Genomic DNA, 18,168 nt, shown 5'->3' with positions numbered 1-18,168 from the left:
CTTCCTCTTCTTCCTCCTCCTCCTCCTCCTCCTCCTCCTCTTCTTAATAAAAACAGTTTTGGAACATGAACATGACTCCAAAGACTACTTGCACTGTAGAAGGCACCTGAATTTTACCAGTGTGGGCCCATTTTGCCCAACTAGCTATATTGTTGTTGAGTCCTTTCCTGGGCCCGAGATTCCATTCAATTTGGTTGATAATCTATTGGTTTATTCTGAGTTTGTTGTTGAATATCCTTTTACTTTTGTTGGAGCATTCAGTTGAGACGTATGTTTATTTTTGTTTTCATAACAGTCAGACGTTTTTCTCTGATCATTTTTTTTTTAATATCTAAGACTGTGTTTTTCCTGGGCCCAGTCTGTATATTATAACCTTGCCTACTTAGTGTAGAAACTATGTAAGCACCTGATAATAAAGGCATTAAAAAAGGCGCTTGTCCTCAGTGAAGAATGATAATTACAGTAGCTCAATTTTCAAGTCTTTAGATAAAGTGAGGAACTGTAACTAAAGATACTATGGTGTTGGGTTTCCCAAAATGGGGAACATTGAATATACTCATTTTGTTCCATGATAAACTAAAAGTCTTAGAGAGTAGGGAAAAGGCAACTTATTTTAAGCAGAATTTAAAAGCATCTAAGAAAACAAATGGTAAAATTGCTAATTTATATAAAACTAATAAATATTTTAAAACTATTAAAAAGAGTTGAAGAATGAGAACTTAATAAAATCTTAGAAGCTGTGTCATACAAAATTCAAAATGAAGTTTCCAACCCACTATTGTCTTTTCATCTGCCCTGATACTCATCTTTCATACTCACCATCACACTTTAACAACTTCCCTTCTATTCTCTGTTTATCCCCAAGCAGATGGAAATTCTGTATCAAAGGTAGAGATAATGCTGTTGTTTTTCTTTTTCTTTTTTTTAATGAGAAAGAGCCTATGGGGGAGGAGAGATCCTGACACCTGACACTATTTGCACTCCTTGGACTGGACAGAAAACTGTGATTGTTGGGTTTTAGGAGTTGTAACAGGGCACATAAGAATTTTCTAAAGAATACAAACAAGCCAGAGTTTCTGAACTTTTATTAATTTGGAATTTTCATCTGTAAGAATGTCTTACACCCTGTAGCTTATCTTTTTAACAATAAGGAAGGATTTTGTTTTCCTTCTGACATTTTGTCTTTATTTACATGTGAAAGATGTAGGTTTTCTACCTTATTCTGTTAATAAAGTGCAGATTACTTAGTACTACAGAAGAATAAAAGGATCAATAACCTGGTTTTTAAAACTGTAAAAAGTTTTTTCTTAAAGGTTTTTATTTATTATATGTAAGTATACTGTAGCTGTCTGCAGACACCCCATAAGAGGGCATCAGATCTCATTATGGATGCTTGTAAATTCAAATCCCACATGGTTGCTGGGATTTGAACTCATGACCTCCGGAAGAGCAGTCAGTGCTCTTAACCACTGAACCATCTCACCAGCCCCCCAAACTGTAAAATGTTAAATCTACATAAAAGGTACAAAAATCTTTGTTGTTTTACATTTATTTTTACATATGGCTATCTATGCACACTGTCCACATACATGCCTATATATGTAAATTGTTTATGTGATACAAAACTGCTTATACCTGAGTGTTTACATAAATTGAAATCGCTAGATCAGTCCAATTTCCTTTTTGTTCATAAAATAAAAGGCTTGGCCACCAGATCCAACTAAAGAGCTAAATAATGGTGAGCTGCAAAGAGAGAAAATTTGATCACTGTGACCCCAAGTGTGTCTTCAGGGTACTAACCATGAGCTTTGGAATGAGAAGAAATGGTGAGAGACACAAAAGATTTCCATGACTAAGTAATCTTAGTGAAAAGAGACAGTCTCCATGATTATTGTCTGAGTTTCTGGATTTTGGAGAAGGTTACTCCGTTGTTCTCGCAACACAAAGTGACTACAGGTTGAGTACAATTTAACTCACTGTTTTCAGCTTTGAAGGGTGAAAGAAGTTCCACAGACACTTCCCAAATGATCAACATACCTAAGTGGAGGAGTAAGCAGGTAACACCAAAGACAGGAAACAAGCACAAGACAAAAGCAGAGGTGCCAGACTCTTCTTACCCACCTTTGTTTGGCTTTGAGGCTAAGAACAGAAGTTGATTTTTTTTTTTTTTTTGTAGCAAAGTTGATCTCTAAGTTCCCGTTATAAAACAATTTAGATGTTAAACAAAAGGTTAATTTAAATTAATTGGCGAAAGAAAATAAACATGTCTCTAGGACTGTTAAACATTTTGTCTGTTTCAGATGTAGTTTTTTTTTTACTAAAATTTAATTACTATATTTATATAGAGTTTGTTCACAATTATAGTTAGATATATAGTTTGTTAAAAAATCTGTTTTCCAGGAAGGGTGATGTGTAGGAGGAGCTAAGGTAGGAGGAGTACTGAGAGGAAGAAAAGGAGTAAGAAGAGGAGGAGAAGAAGGATAGGAGAAGCTAGGTGATGAAAGAGAGAAAGAGGGGGGAGACAGGGAGGCAGATATTCATGTATCTCCAACAGTCAAAGATAGTTGTTATATCTAAGTCGGTCAGTGGGATACACCTCTGATTGAACAATTCCAAACTTATAAAGCCTATGATTAACATTCTTTAAAAAAATGTATAAATGCAAAAAGGAAAAGGGGGCATGGGATATGGGTTTCCTAAGGGGGTGGGGTGGGGGAATGGGGATAGGGGATGCCATCTGAAGTGTAAATAAAATATCTAATAATAATAAAAAAATCTGTTTTCTAAACTTTACAAAAAATAAGACAGAAACAAACCATAAAGTATGCCCAATAAATACACAAAATTATAGATATTAAGCACAACTTTATTTTTGGTAAAGACTGTTAAAGTGAAAAGGGAGATTCTGTTAGATGAGAAAGGGTTTCACAGAGTAAAATAAGATTTTGTGCTAAAATGAAAAAGAAAACAGGAGTGTGAAAATGTAGCATAAAGGACTTAGTTAGAGAAGGGAGCCCAGTTGGGGGCAAACAGGGGGCACACAAGCACCCTACCCAGACATTGTCTGTGAGTCCTAAGGGCCACAGCATCATTCTGGAAAGTGGACTTATACCAAAAGGTTTGCACTTTCAGTTCCCCATGCCTTTCTCTCTCTCCAGCCTAGGGATCAGGGAGCTAGCCTGCAGGCTTTTGCTGTAAACCTCCCCACTTTCAGAGTTAGAAGGACAGACTTCTAGGTCTGCCACGTGGGCTCAGAGTCTCCTTAGAGTCCTCACCTCCATGCTGTCTTTCTCAAGAGTATTTAGAATTGCTCCTTTCCCAGTAGTTAACTGTGGAAAGAATATAGATATACATAAAGTTGTTAATGAATTTATCAAATTTATACATTCCAACGGATGCACTAATGTGATATTATTAGTCAGTAAAAAAAAAATGAACAACAACACATGCTAATAGCACAGACAAACTTTTAAAATATTGTGAGTAAAAGAAGCTACTTACAAAAACTCTGCATGCTTCATGATTCCACTGATAATATTCAAATCCATAGAGACAGAGGATAGATTAGTGTTTGCCATTAACTAGAGGTGAGGGCTGTCAGGGGTGGAGAATAAGAATGCATAGTGAGGGTGAATGTATAGTTTCTTTTGGGAGATGCTGATGATGTTCTAAAATAAGATGTTGGGGGAAATTTTGGTGAATGTGCTACATGCTAGTGAATTATATACTTCTTTTTGTAGTGCTGAGGTACTGTCGAACTGCAGCTCTGCCCTTAACTGCACACTTTTAGCAGGTAGGCTTTAAGGAATATGGATAATACTTGTATTTTCAATTATGTATAATTAACTATTTCCATTTAAGAATAAAATATTGCCTCTCCATGATGGGAGAGTTGCACTGTGTCAATGCAAAACCACTACTCTCATCTTAAAAGGAAAAAGTTATAGTTTATTTTTGAGCCATTATGAGGGATCTTGGCCTGGAATACAGATTTCAGTTACCAGAAATTCCATGTTCCAGTGTGGAAGCAGTTTCACGAAGTTTTGTAGACTATCAGAACAAAGAAAGCCACAAACCAAGGCACATTTAAAATACACTGGCAGGTACATCAGGGAGGCAGTTACAGCATGATTGGGAGGCATTTCTACCTGCCCACGATGCTGTCTGATGACAGTCTTAGATTCTAGGTTGTTGGAGGTTAGTAGTCTGATAAATTAATATATTTCAAAATACCTTTTTATTTATCAGTCCCAGGATGTTATTTCTGACAAGGAATGGCTGCTGAGGCCTGGTGGTGACTAAAGCTACCCCAAGATAAGGTAATTAGGCTTTAGACCTACAGCATTCCAACTTCTTTACATCACTGCAGATCTAGGCAGCAGACACGGCTTCTTTAAGGAGGTCTCATTCATAACTGGAACCAGTTTTACCTTTGGAAACGGTACTATATTAAGAGGTCATCATTTCCCTCAGTGTCTGGCATAATCTAAACTCAGCTATGACAATAGTCTTCTGGTCAGGTTTACAAAGGAAATCAATATTGTTGATGAGAAAGCCCTGTGCCTGTCTCTTTGCTGCTGGTGGTATGCCTTCTCTGAGCTGTTGCCTTCTTAATACAGAGGGGATGAGTCTGGTCTCTCTCCCATTGCCTCTCCAGAGTAGCTTTTACTGACAAATAATGCTTTCTCCTTAAGTCTGGAAAAAGTTGCTTAGCAGAAGGCTCTCTCCTGAAATCTAAACTCTAAAACTTTTCTAAGCTTGGAGACACAAGTCCTTACTTGAAAAAGTAATATAATCTTTTAAAAATTACAGCATAAGGCTGGCTCAGCTATTTGTGAACTGAGCACAAAAAAAAACCTTTAATATTTAATCATAGTTTTTGGTAACATTTAACCAAAAAGATACAAGGCATTATATGATTTTTGTAGGAAAGCTGTTACTAGTATACTAGGTTAAGTATCCTTTGTCAGAAATGCTTGGGCCCAGAAAGGCTTCTGACTGCCGAGGGTTTTGTTTGTTTGCCTTGTGTTTGGAATACTTGCCTAGGCTTTACCTCTTGAACATCATAATCTGAAATCCAGGATACCTCAAAACATACGGTGGAAGGTTTTATACATAATCCTCTAGAGGCCAAACAGGAGCCAGACAGAGCCTTCATCTCAGCTGCCTGCAGTTGCTCCTGGGGAACAGGTGGCAACTATTCTCAGCCCTCTCCTCAGTTGACAAGGTTCAGGGTCCTGTCCCTCCACACGCCCATACTTAACATGACATATAACCTATTGTGCAATCCTGGGAGACAAATATTATCCCCATTTTTTTATAGATGGCAAGATTGACCCTTACAGCAAAAGATGCACTATAAATGCCAAGTTTATACCTTTAGCACTGAGTTCCAGAAGTAATGTGAATTTTGCTGATTTTTACATTCAAACAAAGAGGAATCTTAAATGTCTTCATTGCAATTCTAAACTTCTTTAATAGTTCACCAGGTTGTCATATAATTTTGTTTTTAAAAATATTATTACCACAATCATAATTTTTATCCATTAATATAAAGGAGCAATAGGGCATTAGAGGACCCAGGAGAAGAGGCCACAGTTTGGACTGATCTGGTTATAAACAGCAGGGGAATGGCAGGAAGTCTCCAACCACCTGATGATTGCATCTGTACGTTTTTCTTGTAGTGATAAGCATTGTTAGAGTTTTGATGTACACTTTCATAGTTTTCTTTGTGCTAAGAAGCACTCTGCGAACATATTTACATTTTATACAAACAGGCCGATACCATATATGTAGTTCTGCAAACTTTTTATTGTTATTTTACAATGTACATGCGCATGGGTGAAAATTCTGTACTAAAAGACAGAGAGCACTGTAGTTGGGTCAGAAGGCTGCTGGTAAGGACAGTGACACCTAAAGCAGAGTTTCGGCTGAAGGTTAAAGCACAGACCTGGCAAGTATCTACCAGGGAAAGCAGGGCCAGCAGTATTCTTTCTCCTCAGAGAGGTCAGAATTGAAGGCCAAAGGCATTAAAGGTAAGGGATGTCATGTAGGCCCCGCTGGCTCCGGCCTCCACCGCCCCTCACCCCCCTGACTCCCCGTTGGCCCCTGGGGACTAAAGCATCCTGTGCATCTCTTGGCACCCAGTGAAAACCACCCATTTTCTGCCTCTTCCTCAGCTCTTCCTGAGCCCGTGTCATATCTGCACACTCTCTCATCATCTCCTCACTGCTTACATGCCTGTCCTGTAAGTCCTCCTGGGAGTTCTTGGGAGAATCATCTGTCCCCCTATCTGTTTTTCGTTTTGCTTTCCTGGGCACATAATCCTCAGCAGGGCGCTTTTCTGCAGCCCGCGCCTCACTGGCTGACTTTGCCTGGGAATCAGTCTTGCTCTCCCCTTGGCGCTTGCCCTCCCCGTCAGACTTTCCCTGCTTCTCGGGCTTCCCTTCATCTTGCCCCTGCTCATCTGGCTTTGCCTCCTCCCCTGGCTTGCCCTGGCGTGCTGGCTTTGCTTTCTTGTCCGGCTTCTCTTCCTCGTCTGACTTTTCTTCATCTTCAGGCTCTACTTCATCTTCTGGCTTTCCCTCCTTTTCCAGCTTGCCTTCGTTTTCACCGCGGAGTTCTTCCATGTCAAGATTTCCCTCCTTTTCCTGTCCTGGGGGTAAAAGTGGGGAAATGAGGCAAAGAAAAGAAGAAGAGACTGGGACACCTGACAGAATACAGGCTCGTTAAAATCTGCCTTTGCATTTGGCACTTTCGAGGGGTCCCGGGTGGCTGTCCCAACCCACCAAGTATGTCATGGGCTTGCACCCCTCCTCCACCCTGAGACAGACATGCCATGCCAGGTCCTGCCACCTTCTTGGTGCTCCTTCAGGGTGGCAAGCTCTGCATGTGTGTTATATGGAATAGCTTGGGGGAGGGGGGACAGGCAGTGGGGCCCCAAATCCTACCCCATTTTGTTGTCATTCACTTACCTGCAGGGATCCTGGGCAGGTCGACCCTCCTTTTCAGATGTCACAATGCGCTGGGAACAACAGAGACCTGCAGACAGGACACAGGGGCAGTGGCTGCGTGGTCAGTGGATACACAGAGACTGTCCTGCAGTCCATACTCATCACTCAACCTTTTCCTCCGTTACCCCGCCACCCCCGCATACCCAAGCCGCCATTTCTTTTCAGGCCTTGGGCACCAAATCGCGATGCTCTCCAAACTCCTTTTTACTCCCCGCTTGGACTCTGGAGGTAGTCTGCCCCACCCCCACCCTCTTTTGGTCCGGGTCAGTTTGTCTTCAGAGCCTATAGTGTACGTTCACTTCAGAATGCATCTGTCTATGTCTCACCGTCGCACTGCGGGCCCCTCACCCCCGCCTGCCCTAAAACGGATTAGGAGTGGGATGAGGGAAGGGAGCCGCCTGCGGGGGGTCCTCCTTCCCCACTCTTCTTACCCGGTTTGCTGTTGCTCCCTCCTTACCCATCTCCCGGATCTCTTCCCCCTCCCCTCCTGCTGCTGCTGGTTCCAGCTGCCACCCACCCCCACTCCTGCCCTGCTCTGCTGACAGAGTCAACATTTCAGTACTAACCTAAGGATACCCAGGACGGGCCTTTGCCTCCTCCGGCTTGCAGAAGCCCACTCGCAGCTGGTCTGCTGCTTAGGGCAGCTCAGGGAGCTGGCTCTGCGCTGGTGCCAAGACCAGACCGCAGGGCGGGCAAGCGGACGTGGGGGCTGGTGCCCACGTCTGCGCCTGGCCGGTCACGTGAACACCGCGTCACCCGAGCTCGCCCCCCCACATGCCTGACCCATCTCACTCTCCACCTCCCTAGGGGACTGAGATGAACACTGTAGGAGGTGTGTGTCACAAAGTCTTGAGGTGCCTGAGAAGAGTAGGAGGCTACAGGACGTTTTACCTGGTACATCTTTGATCTCTCTCATACATGCAGGTTACAGGTGGGACAGGAGATCAAAAATGGTATTTGACTTTGTCAATAGTGTTCAGCTCTTGAGCCACAGTAGCCTGCTTTCAAAACAAGTCTGGGTGCAGTAGCACACACCTGTAATCCCAGCACTCAGAAAGTTGAAACAGGAGTTCAAGGTAAGCCTTGGCTACAGTGAATTCAGTGGCAGTACAGCTACCACCAAGACTCTAAACCAATCCATTCACCCAGCCTTGGCTGGTGGAGGTGCCAGCTGGGAAGCTGAGTTGCTATTGAATGTTCCCTAGGGTTCTGTTCTAGGTTCCTTTTGGTTCCCAGCCTCTCAATTTCTGTGTGATCTCATTCATTTGCCTCAAAATACTAATGATTCCCAAATATGCATTTCCAGGCTTTTAAAAATAAACACCAGACCCTGTTTTGCTTTCCTTTCAGTCATAATCTGAGAGTGCTCTCCCATACCTATTGAAATATATTTGAAGAGGTTTGTTTTTATAATTTCAGTGACATGATAGTTGCTTGATGAAAATTTACGCTGTTCCAGTCCATTTCCAACATATACTTAGAGTATAAGTTCTCTACATATTAGTAGTCATTTGTCAACTCAGTTATCATATCCACAGTGCTAGTGTTTAAGCAATCATTGATTTACTTAACAGTGGTCCCAAGCTTTAAAGTTTGTAATGTATGCAATTCTCTTACATTAAATAAAAGCTATAATGTACTTATTTGAAAGAAAAGCAGAAAGTTCGTAACTTACTAACTAAAGGAAAAAACAATCCAAGATCACTTGAGGATAAGGGGATATGCCTAGTAAGTGCATGATTTTGAGTTCCATCTTTAACACCAATTGTTTTTAAAAAAGAATTCATCTTTTATTGATGAAATTGTGAAGAAATAAAGTAAAATTCATGATAGTTTTAGCGTTGCATCTTAGACTAACAAACCCAATGACCATAGACCCTGGTAAGGTGCTTAGTAAAATATAGGAACTTAGTAAAGTGCAGGAAAAAACATTGTATTATAGTGCTTGGAGCTACCCAGATTCAGACACCTGTTGTAGATCTTGAATATGATCCTCTATGTCTAGGTAGAAGTTAATGTGTTGTGGGGAATTCACCAGAAAAGACTGTTTAAACATGGACTTAAGCCAATAGGAGTCTTTAATTACTGGCTAGCTGCTACACTGGTTGTTTGGGGTCACAGTACACCCCCAAACCTTTCTCAAGATTAGCTTTTAAACACAAAAACATATCCTTGGTTTATACACCTCAGTTAACAAGAATGGTTAGTGATAAGCAGAACTACAGAAGCTAAAAATCAAGGTCAGTACATGTAAAGACTTTCTTATAACAATAGACTTTGATGGATTAAGCCTTTGTTATAGTTTTGGCAGATAGTGTTGTCTATGTACTGAGTTTTGTGGCCTGAATGATACTTCCATCATGGAGTCAGTTGTGATAAGGTCTCAGGGCCTACTAAGGTCTGCAACCTTGTTACATATGTAATGGACTTTCGGAGAACCAAATGCAAAGAGAACAAAATTAAAGTAGCCAGAACTAAGATTATGCTTTTAAAGAAACTAGTTTGATTGTTTTGATTTGGCTTTTCAACAGCAAAAATGGAAATATGAAGACAATGGAATATTATTCACGTCTTGAAAGAAAATTAAAACTTAGAGATTGTCAGCCAGCAAAAAATAGACTTCAAAGCAAAGGTGGCATAAAAATAAAACAAAACTGGAAAAGGTGTACAGGCAGCAGGTATGACATAATGGAAAACATTTTTCAGATTAAAAATATCTTAGATAGAAGAGTAGGGATGGAAGGGTGAACAAAATTTAAAAGGGTAAACATCTATAGGATTTAAAACAATATTTTTGTCTTGATGGATTCCAGGATCATCTGGGAGATGGGAATCTGGTCATGCCTGTGAAGGTTTCTCTTGACTGAGTTAGCTAAAATGAGAAGACCTGCCCACTGTGTGTGTATAGCTTAGTTCTGTGGCTGCATCTTAGGCTAAATAAAGAGAGTTTATTACCATGCACACATTCATTCCCTTCTCTTCCTAACTAAGAATAAAATGTGACCAAGTCCTTTAAGTTTATGGTACTATGAGACTATGATTTCCCTGCTGTAATAGACTGTAACCTGGAACTGTGAGCCAAAAGAAGACCCTTCTTTCTTAAGTTGCGTTTGCCAGTTTATTTCATCAAAGCAACAGGAAAAAAAACTAAGACAATTCTATAAAATAGTGACACTATTGTTTTTTTTTAACATATACTAACTAATATACAAATTGAGGGGGCTAGTAAAAGCATGGAAAACACTTGCAATATCTTGGGAATATGTAAAAGTACAAATTGATACTAGATTTGAGTAGGTTAAGATTATATATGATAATTGCTGGATGAAGATTTTATGTTAGTATGTGGTGAAAACAAACATATTAACAACAGGAAGACTAGTAGAGATTATATAACCCAGAAAGGAGCTTTATACAATGGTTAATTTAATCCTACTAAGTTTAGTGATCACATTATAGCAAAGTATCTATATGAAGCCATTAAAAGACAATGATTTTAGAGTGAACCCGCCCTCCCCACTATATGCAGCTTATAAAATACAAGGTTTAGGTGTTGTGTGATAGACTGTGTTCTTAACTAGATGAGGCCTAATTCAACCCACAGCATGAATATTTTCTCTTTTATAAAACCAAAATAGAAATATAAAGATAAGTGAAGATCAGGGGCTGGAGAGGTGACTCAGCAGTTAAGAGCAGTGGCTGCTCTTCTAGAAGTGCCCGATTGAATTTCCAGCATCCTCATTGTAGCTTCCAACTATCTGTAACTCCAGTCCCAGGAGATCCAACTCTATGGTTTCTGTTGGTAATGAACACATGTGATACACAGACATACATGAAGGAAAAACACCATACACATAAAATAAAATTTAAATTAAAAATAAGAGAAAAGCCAGGTATGGTTGGGCATACCTTTAACACCAGCACTCTGGAAGCAGAAGCAGACAGATCTCTGTGAGTTGGAGGGTATTCTGATCTACTTAGTAAGTTCCAAGACAGTCAGGGCTATAGAGAGAGAGAGACCCTGTCTCTAAAATAGGAATATTGAAAGTATATGTGAGAAAAACAATAACAAATACTGACCAAAACAAAATCTTTTATAGTCATATTAACAATAACACTTTAAAACAGAGATAAGAGGTGTTATAATATTTTAATTTTATGCACTTATTAATACTATTCTCAAACTTTAAAAAATTGCCAGTCCTACAATGATACATGCATTTTTACTTTCAGTGTTAACTGAAAAAGAGGTAAAAAGAACAAATAAAATAGAATAAACAATACAATCTGTAAATTTGGCTTAGAGAGATATACAAAACACTATAAGCACTGTGCATTCTTCTCAAATGAATACAAACCAGTTTTGAAGATTGACTAGATTCTTGATCATAAAGTGCAATTTGAGGTTTCAAATTGACTGTAATATAGAACATTGTCATTGTGCAAACAAACAAAAATTCAATAGTAAAATACCTATAGAAGCATTTCAAATTTAAATAATAAATTTATAATTTAATAAAAATTAGTTTCTTTGTACTTTTCTGTTGCTGTGATTAAAAACCATGGCAAAAAGCAACTTACAAAAGAAAGCCTTTAATTGTACTTACAATTTCAGAGAGTCAGAGTCCATATGGCAGAACAAAGGCATGGCAACAGGAACAGCTGAGAGCATATCTTGATCCACAATCAGGAGACAGAGAACACACTTAGAATGGCCTGCCTGAGTCATTTGAAACCTCAAAGCATGCCCCCAGTGACACATATCCCCCAACAAGGCTACATTTCCTAATCTGTCCCCTAAAATTCCACCAACTGGGGAACAAGTATTAAAACATGAGTCTATTGGGGACCATTTTTATCAAAACCTCATTTAAATTAGAAAATTTTGGACTGAAAGATAATTAAAATATTTATGTGTCAACTATTGGGGGTGGTGGTGGTGAAAAAAAAAACCTTGAGAGTTGTAGCGAGCCTCAATTATAAGTATGTTTACAACATGAAATGTACGTATTCGAAGAGGTAAAATATTCCAAATCAATGACTCAGGCAGATAAATTCAGAACATGGAGACAGAACATAAAACAATCAAAATTATGAGACATAAACCTAATAGCAGAAGTTAATTAAACAGAAAAGACAAAATAAAGACTACATTAACAAAACTACAAGTTGGTTAAGTGGGAAATAGTAATGAAATCAATCAATACACATACTGGAGTGTGAATCAATACTCATGCTGGCATGTCAATCAATACACATACTGGCATGTGAATCAATACACATACTGGAGTGTGAATCAATACTCATGCTGGCATGTCAATCAATACACATACTGGCATGTGAATCAATATACATACTGGAGTGTGAATCAATACTCATGCTGGCATGTCAATCAATACACATACTGGCATGTGAATCAATATACATACTGGAGTGTGAATCAATACTCATGCTGGCATGTCAATCAATATACATACTGGCATGTGAAAATAATGAGAATATACAAATAATGTGAAGAACAAAAAATGAGAGCACTGTTTTAGTTTCTATAGATGAAAAAATATATTAGAAAAATTTGTCAGTAATTTAAAAATAAAGATGAATGAGATTCTTACTAAAACGAATCTTATAATTGAAACACAAGTAAGTATAAAGTCTTACAGTTTCTTTTCCCTGGTATTAAGGAACCCAGAACCTCTCACATGGTAGACAGACACTACTATAGAACTAACACTCCTAGACTTTTGTAACTTTTATTTCCAGATAGGATCTTGCAAAATTGCCCAGGCTGGGCAATTCTCCTAGCTCAGCCTCCAGAATATCTAGGATTAAACTCATGTATCACCACTATGCTTTAAGTTTAGTTATTCTTTATAATTAATGTTCATATTTTTTTAAAAAAAATCTTCCAAGGTATTTTCCACTAGGAACATTTACCAAGCTAGAAGATCTGATTAGCAACTCTCACAAATACCTCAATGAGAAAAATAATATCCATCTAATTCAAAGCCTTTCTGAGAATTACAAAACATGGAATACTCAGTAAGTCATTTTAGTAATATAATATAAGGTTGGGGGGGGTTTCTGGTTTTCATTTTAAAGTTTTTATGTGTATGTGTATTTTATTTGCACATGTGTATGGACCAAGGATGCAAGACAAGAGCACAAAATCCCCAGGGACTGGAGTTACAGATGGTTGTGAGCTGCCGTTTTGGTGCTAAGAATTGAGCCCAGGTCCTTTAGAAGCGTAGCCAGTATTCTTAACTTATGAATCATCCTTACTGTTCCATAATCTTAATATTAAAACTTGACATGATCATCAAGGAAAAGGAAAAACAGACCAATCAACATATGTGAAAAAAATCCTGAATTAAAAACAACCTGACCAAATATGAGAAGAATACTGTATCATAAACAACGTACTCCAGTGGAAAGAGTAACACAACATCTCAAAACTAATTAATATAATTCATGTTAAGATAATAAAATATAATGCTTAATCATTATGAATCCTAAACCAAAGTGCATAGAATTATTGATGTTAATATGAAGCACAACAGAAACCCTTATAGAAAAGGTCTTCTTTGATTTATTAAAATATGTTTGCAAAGCATGTATTGTGAACATTGAATAAAATTCCCAGGACAAAAAGCTTTGCTTTTGAAATTGAGAGTAAGACAAGAGTCATAGTTTCATTTCTGTTGCAATGATAAAAACATTCTGACAAGAAGCAACCTGGAGCAGAAAGGATTTATTGGCTTACTATTCCAGGTTACACTCCATTATTGCAGAGAAGTCATGGCAACCGAACTGAAAGCAATTATTTCCATCCACAGTCAAGAACAGAGAGAGAATGAATGCATACACGCTTATTACCGAGCTTTTTTTTTTTTTTTTTTTTTCCTACTCTTGTGCAATTTAGGATGCAAACCCAGGGAACGGTGCTGCCTACTTTTAGGCTAGTCTTCCCACATCCATAAACATAATTAAGCTAGTTCTCCATAGACATGCACATAGGCCACCTGATCTAGACAATTTCTCATCGAGCTTCTTCTCAGAGGATTATTTTGGATTGTTAACTTGACAAAACTAACTATCACAACTAGGAATATTCAGATCATTCCGAAATTCTGCCACAGATCTTAGAAAATAGCAACAGGAAAGTGGAAGGCGAAGAAACAAAGGATGGAGGAAAGATTCTGAAAGGGAGAAATCCAACTGTCATACAGGAGAATGCTATTATTCAATTTAGGAATTCTAAAAGTTTATATATAAATTTTATAACCAATAGTGATTTTAACTGATCTTGACATCACAATATACAAAATTATATTTTACTTCTTTGGTAAATAAACAACATTATTGATATAAAATTCACAAATTTATTTTTTTTTAAATTTTGGAGACAGGGTTTTGCTATATAGCCAAGGCTGGCTTCAAACTTGGGACCTTCCTACCTCCTGAGAAATGTGAAGATAATAGGTATGAGGTATGGTGCCTGGTTTGAATTCCTTTTAAAATGTGTAACTCAATAGTGTTTAGTGTATCCACAAAATTGTGCACCCATCCCCACCATTTGAATTTAGAAAATACTTTTCTCCCCTTAAAAAATAAATGCTGCCCCTCCCACCACCTTAATAGGGAAAACATTATTCCTTCCCCTTTAAGACCTTAGAAACTACTTATGTAGTCTTTTATGGAGCAGGAAGGATTACAAATCCAAAGTCAGCCTCTGGTACACATCAAAGGCTAATCTTAAAACAACAAGAACAACAAACACTGAATTTAAGCCATGGAGATGCCTCAATAAATATATTTATTTAATTTATTTATTTGGGATTTTTCCCTTTTCTTGAGTCATTTGTTCTGGTGCCTTCTGATACAATTTAACTTCATTTGAGAGGATTCAGGTTCTACCAAGAGAATGCCTTTAGTTCTAATATAACTAACAGAGGCTAGTGTGATAGAACAGTAAAACGAAGCAAAAAAAACCCTCACCACTATAAACAATGAGTAAGTGCATTTGAAGAATAAAAATGGTTCAAATGTTTTTTTTAAATGCTGATGGTAAGTGGTGGGTTTGGGATGGGAACTCAGCCTGACTCAACAGTTCATGACCTTCAGTTCTTTGTTATCCCTTTCTCATATCTGAATCACTGTCCTGTATGTGTAATGGTGGTAGGCAGGGATGAGGGCAACTATTTTCAGCTTCATTTTGAAGAGAAAAGGACAGTGTTGGTTATAAAATTCATTTCTGTGGCCTCCAAGCTATTTTCTGATAAATTTGACTACACAATTCAATAAGACTTTGTTTCCTGTGTCTTTTTATTTATATAAAAGATGTACTTTCTAGGGGAATAAAGCTTGTTCAACAAATGTGCTAGAATAGCAACTACTCAACTCCACCATATTCTAAACTTCCTATGCTATGTAAACAGAAGGATAGAAAATATATAAAAAGAAATGCTTTTAAAGTTCACAGGTCAAAGGTGTAGGTTCACTAAAAGATAGAGATTTATTTGGCAATGAACATTCAAGTTGCATGAAACAAAAGACAAAGAAACATCAGAAAAGAGAGCAAGGGTGGGGAAGGGATGCTGACCTGTTGAAGAACTGCAACAGAGTATTCTCCGGAAAACATACAAGGCAAGAACTAGAGTAAAATATTTAAAACAAAGGAAAATAGCTATCTGTGTAAAATGGTACATTTGAAAAAATTCTCTTCATTAGTACAGAAATGAATGCTTTGTCAGAAATATAAAAATGGAGGAATTCAGCAGCAATGACCTGCCCTTCAAGAAATGTTAAAGGATTCCTTCAGGCAAAAAAAAAGGGGGGGTGGTCTGTGATATGGCTCATGTCCTGGAGTCTTGAGTTCAATCTGTGGGACCTGCATACAGGTGGAAGCAGAGAAATGATCTCAGGAAGCCTGCCCTCTAGCCACCATACTCACACAATGGGGTATGTGCATTCAGACATGTGCACACGCGTGCGTGCGCGCGCACGCGCACACACACACACACAGTGAAAATAAATTTAAGCAATTTAAAAAGTAAAACAATATGGTTCAACAATAAAATCTACACAAAGATGGACAAGTATTGGACATGGAGTAAATTAAATATTTTTTTCCTTCTTAATTGATGTAAAATGCAACCATCCAAAGCAATATTACAAATGTATTAAATAGCAAAGTAGAATTTAGATCATTGAAATGGATAATAAATGCTATGTTAAAGCAAATAAATTCACGATTTAAGCAGAAATATGACCTGATATACATTTATATTTGTCAGCAATGTATAAGGATAAAGAATATAGCTCAGTGGTAATTCACTACCCTAGCATTAGTTTAATCTACCATAGTAAAAAATTTCATTTTTTTTCAGTTTTCAAAACAAATATACACCATATATGCCAATAGAAGCACCAAAATAAAAAAAAACCAAACAAATGAAAAACCTCAATACTAAAGATGGCAAAGAAATTTGTGGAAATAAAAAGAAAACAGATGTAAGCATGGTTAACATGATCCAAATGTGTTATGAATCAAAAAGGCTGAGAGGTAACTTAATCAGTCAGGTGCTTGCTGCATAAGAATTAGGACCCCGGTGTAATCCCCAGAGCCCATTGGAAATTCTACTGCAGTGACATACACTTGGAACCCCAGTGCTAGAATTGCAGAGACAAGATTCCTGGGACTGAATAGCCAGCTAGGTTAGCCTACTTCTTCAGCTCCAGGACAGTAATAGATTCTGTCTCTAAAAACAAGGTAGGATTGGTAAGATGGTTTAGTAGGTAAAGGCACTTGCTACCTAAGCGTGATGACCTGTGTTCCACCCTTGGAACCTCTTTTACATGAAGACAAGTACTGACTCCACAGAATGTCACCTGATCTTCACACACATGCTGTGACACATATGCCTATGCACATGCACACACATAAACACAAAAGTAGTAATAAACATTTTAAAAGTTAGATGGCTTTTGTAGAATGACATATAAGGATGACTTCTGCTGCCCATGTACATACACAGACATACAGACACACAGATACAGACACAGACACAGACACAGACACACACACACACACACACACACACACACACACACGAGCACAGACCTACCTACAAACTCCATTCCTTTCCTTTTGCTGTAATAAAATACCCTGACAAAAGGAATTTATGTGAGGAAGGGTTTATTTGGCTCACAATTCCAGGTTATAGTCCAGCAAGTCAAGGTGTCAGGAATTTGAAGCAAGTGGCTTACAGTCAAGAGCAAAGAACAATGAAGTAATGTATTGCTATTGCTCTGTTCTTTCCATTCTCATAGCTTAGAAGCCCTTTCCTAGCAACTAGTCCCACAGTGGGTGATTCTTCTCACTTCAATGAATATAATCAAGCATTTGATTACATTGTTGATAATCCCAACAGGCCTTTCCATATGCCAACCTAATCTAGACATTCATTTAGTCTCCCTTCCCAGGTGAAACTAGAATTTGTCAAGATGACAAATAAAACCAACAATCACAACCCCACAAAAATGTACACACACACACACACACACACACACACACACACACAGAGGGAGGAGGATTATGATGAATCATATTAAATAAGAAAGATATACACACTATGATAATCAAAAGAAAGCTGGAGTCGCTATGTAATTTTTAAAAAGACAGAACAATGAGAATCACACTTAGAAAGATGGCTTTACAGACTAAAGTGATTTATTGTCCAACAATTTATAATAATATAAAGAGGCATGCACCCAATATTGTCAAAATATGTTCAGCAAAATGTAACAGAGTTGGAAATACACCATTAGGGCTTCTAGTTTCAGCATCCTTCATCCAATTGGTAGTTAATGAAGTAGAGAGAAAATCAATGAGGATATAGTTGATCTGAATAGCTCTACCAATCAGCCAACCTCCTCTAATTGACCTTTAAGTTAATTTATATCACACTCCATCCAGCAGAAGAACACTGCTAGCTCCAATCTCACAAACAATTTTTATCAACAGACAATGGTTAGGCCATAACATGCCTTGGTTATTTTAAAAGAATAGGAATCGCAAAAGCATGCTTTCTATAGAATTAAACTAAGTAGCAATAACAGGAAAGAAAGGCGAAAAATCCAAATATCTGGAAAT

General features: G+C 38.1%; 1 protein-coding gene and 1 long non-coding RNA gene across 3 annotated transcripts in view; both read right to left on the bottom strand.

The window, feature by feature from the left end:
• Positions 1 to 5,791: 5,791 nt before the first annotated feature.
• Positions 5,792 to 7,746, bottom strand: LOC117694441 (transcription elongation factor A protein-like 3). Of its 2 annotated transcripts, none has more exons than XM_034485346.2 (3): positions 7,580 to 7,746; positions 6,975 to 7,041; positions 5,792 to 6,655 (listed from the first exon to the last, which is right to left on the bottom strand). In XM_034485346.2, exon 3 carries the CDS (start codon positions 6,627 to 6,629, stop codon positions 6,030 to 6,032), a length of 600 nt encoding a protein of 199 aa, XP_034341237.1. In that variant the 5' UTR covers positions 6,630 to 6,655; positions 6,975 to 7,041; positions 7,580 to 7,746; the 3' UTR covers positions 5,792 to 6,029. The 2 variants fall into 2 exon arrangements, with proteins under 2 accessions (XP_034341237.1, XP_076774343.1); XM_076918228.1 differs by lacking the exon at positions 7,580 to 7,746 and adding an exon at positions 7,445 to 7,466.
• A 3,176-nt stretch (positions 7,747 to 10,922) lies between these two features.
• The window catches only part of LOC143435581 (uncharacterized), an 81,113-nt gene continuing 73,867 nt past the window's right edge, over positions 10,923 to 18,168 (bottom strand). Inside the window, exons 4-5 of the long non-coding RNA XR_013106032.1 lie at positions 11,621 to 11,687; positions 10,923 to 11,040 (exon numbers count right to left, since the gene is read on the bottom strand). This is a non-coding gene — a long non-coding RNA (uncharacterized LOC143435581). The remainder of the gene's footprint in view (positions 11,041 to 11,620; positions 11,688 to 18,168) is intronic.

Source organism: Arvicanthis niloticus, chromosome X, assembly GCF_011762505.2.
Source record: "Arvicanthis niloticus isolate mArvNil1 chromosome X, mArvNil1.pat.X, whole genome shotgun sequence".
Taxonomy (NCBI): domain Eukaryota; kingdom Metazoa; phylum Chordata; class Mammalia; order Rodentia; family Muridae; genus Arvicanthis; species Arvicanthis niloticus.
This window is presented reverse-complemented; position numbering and strand designations above follow the sequence as displayed.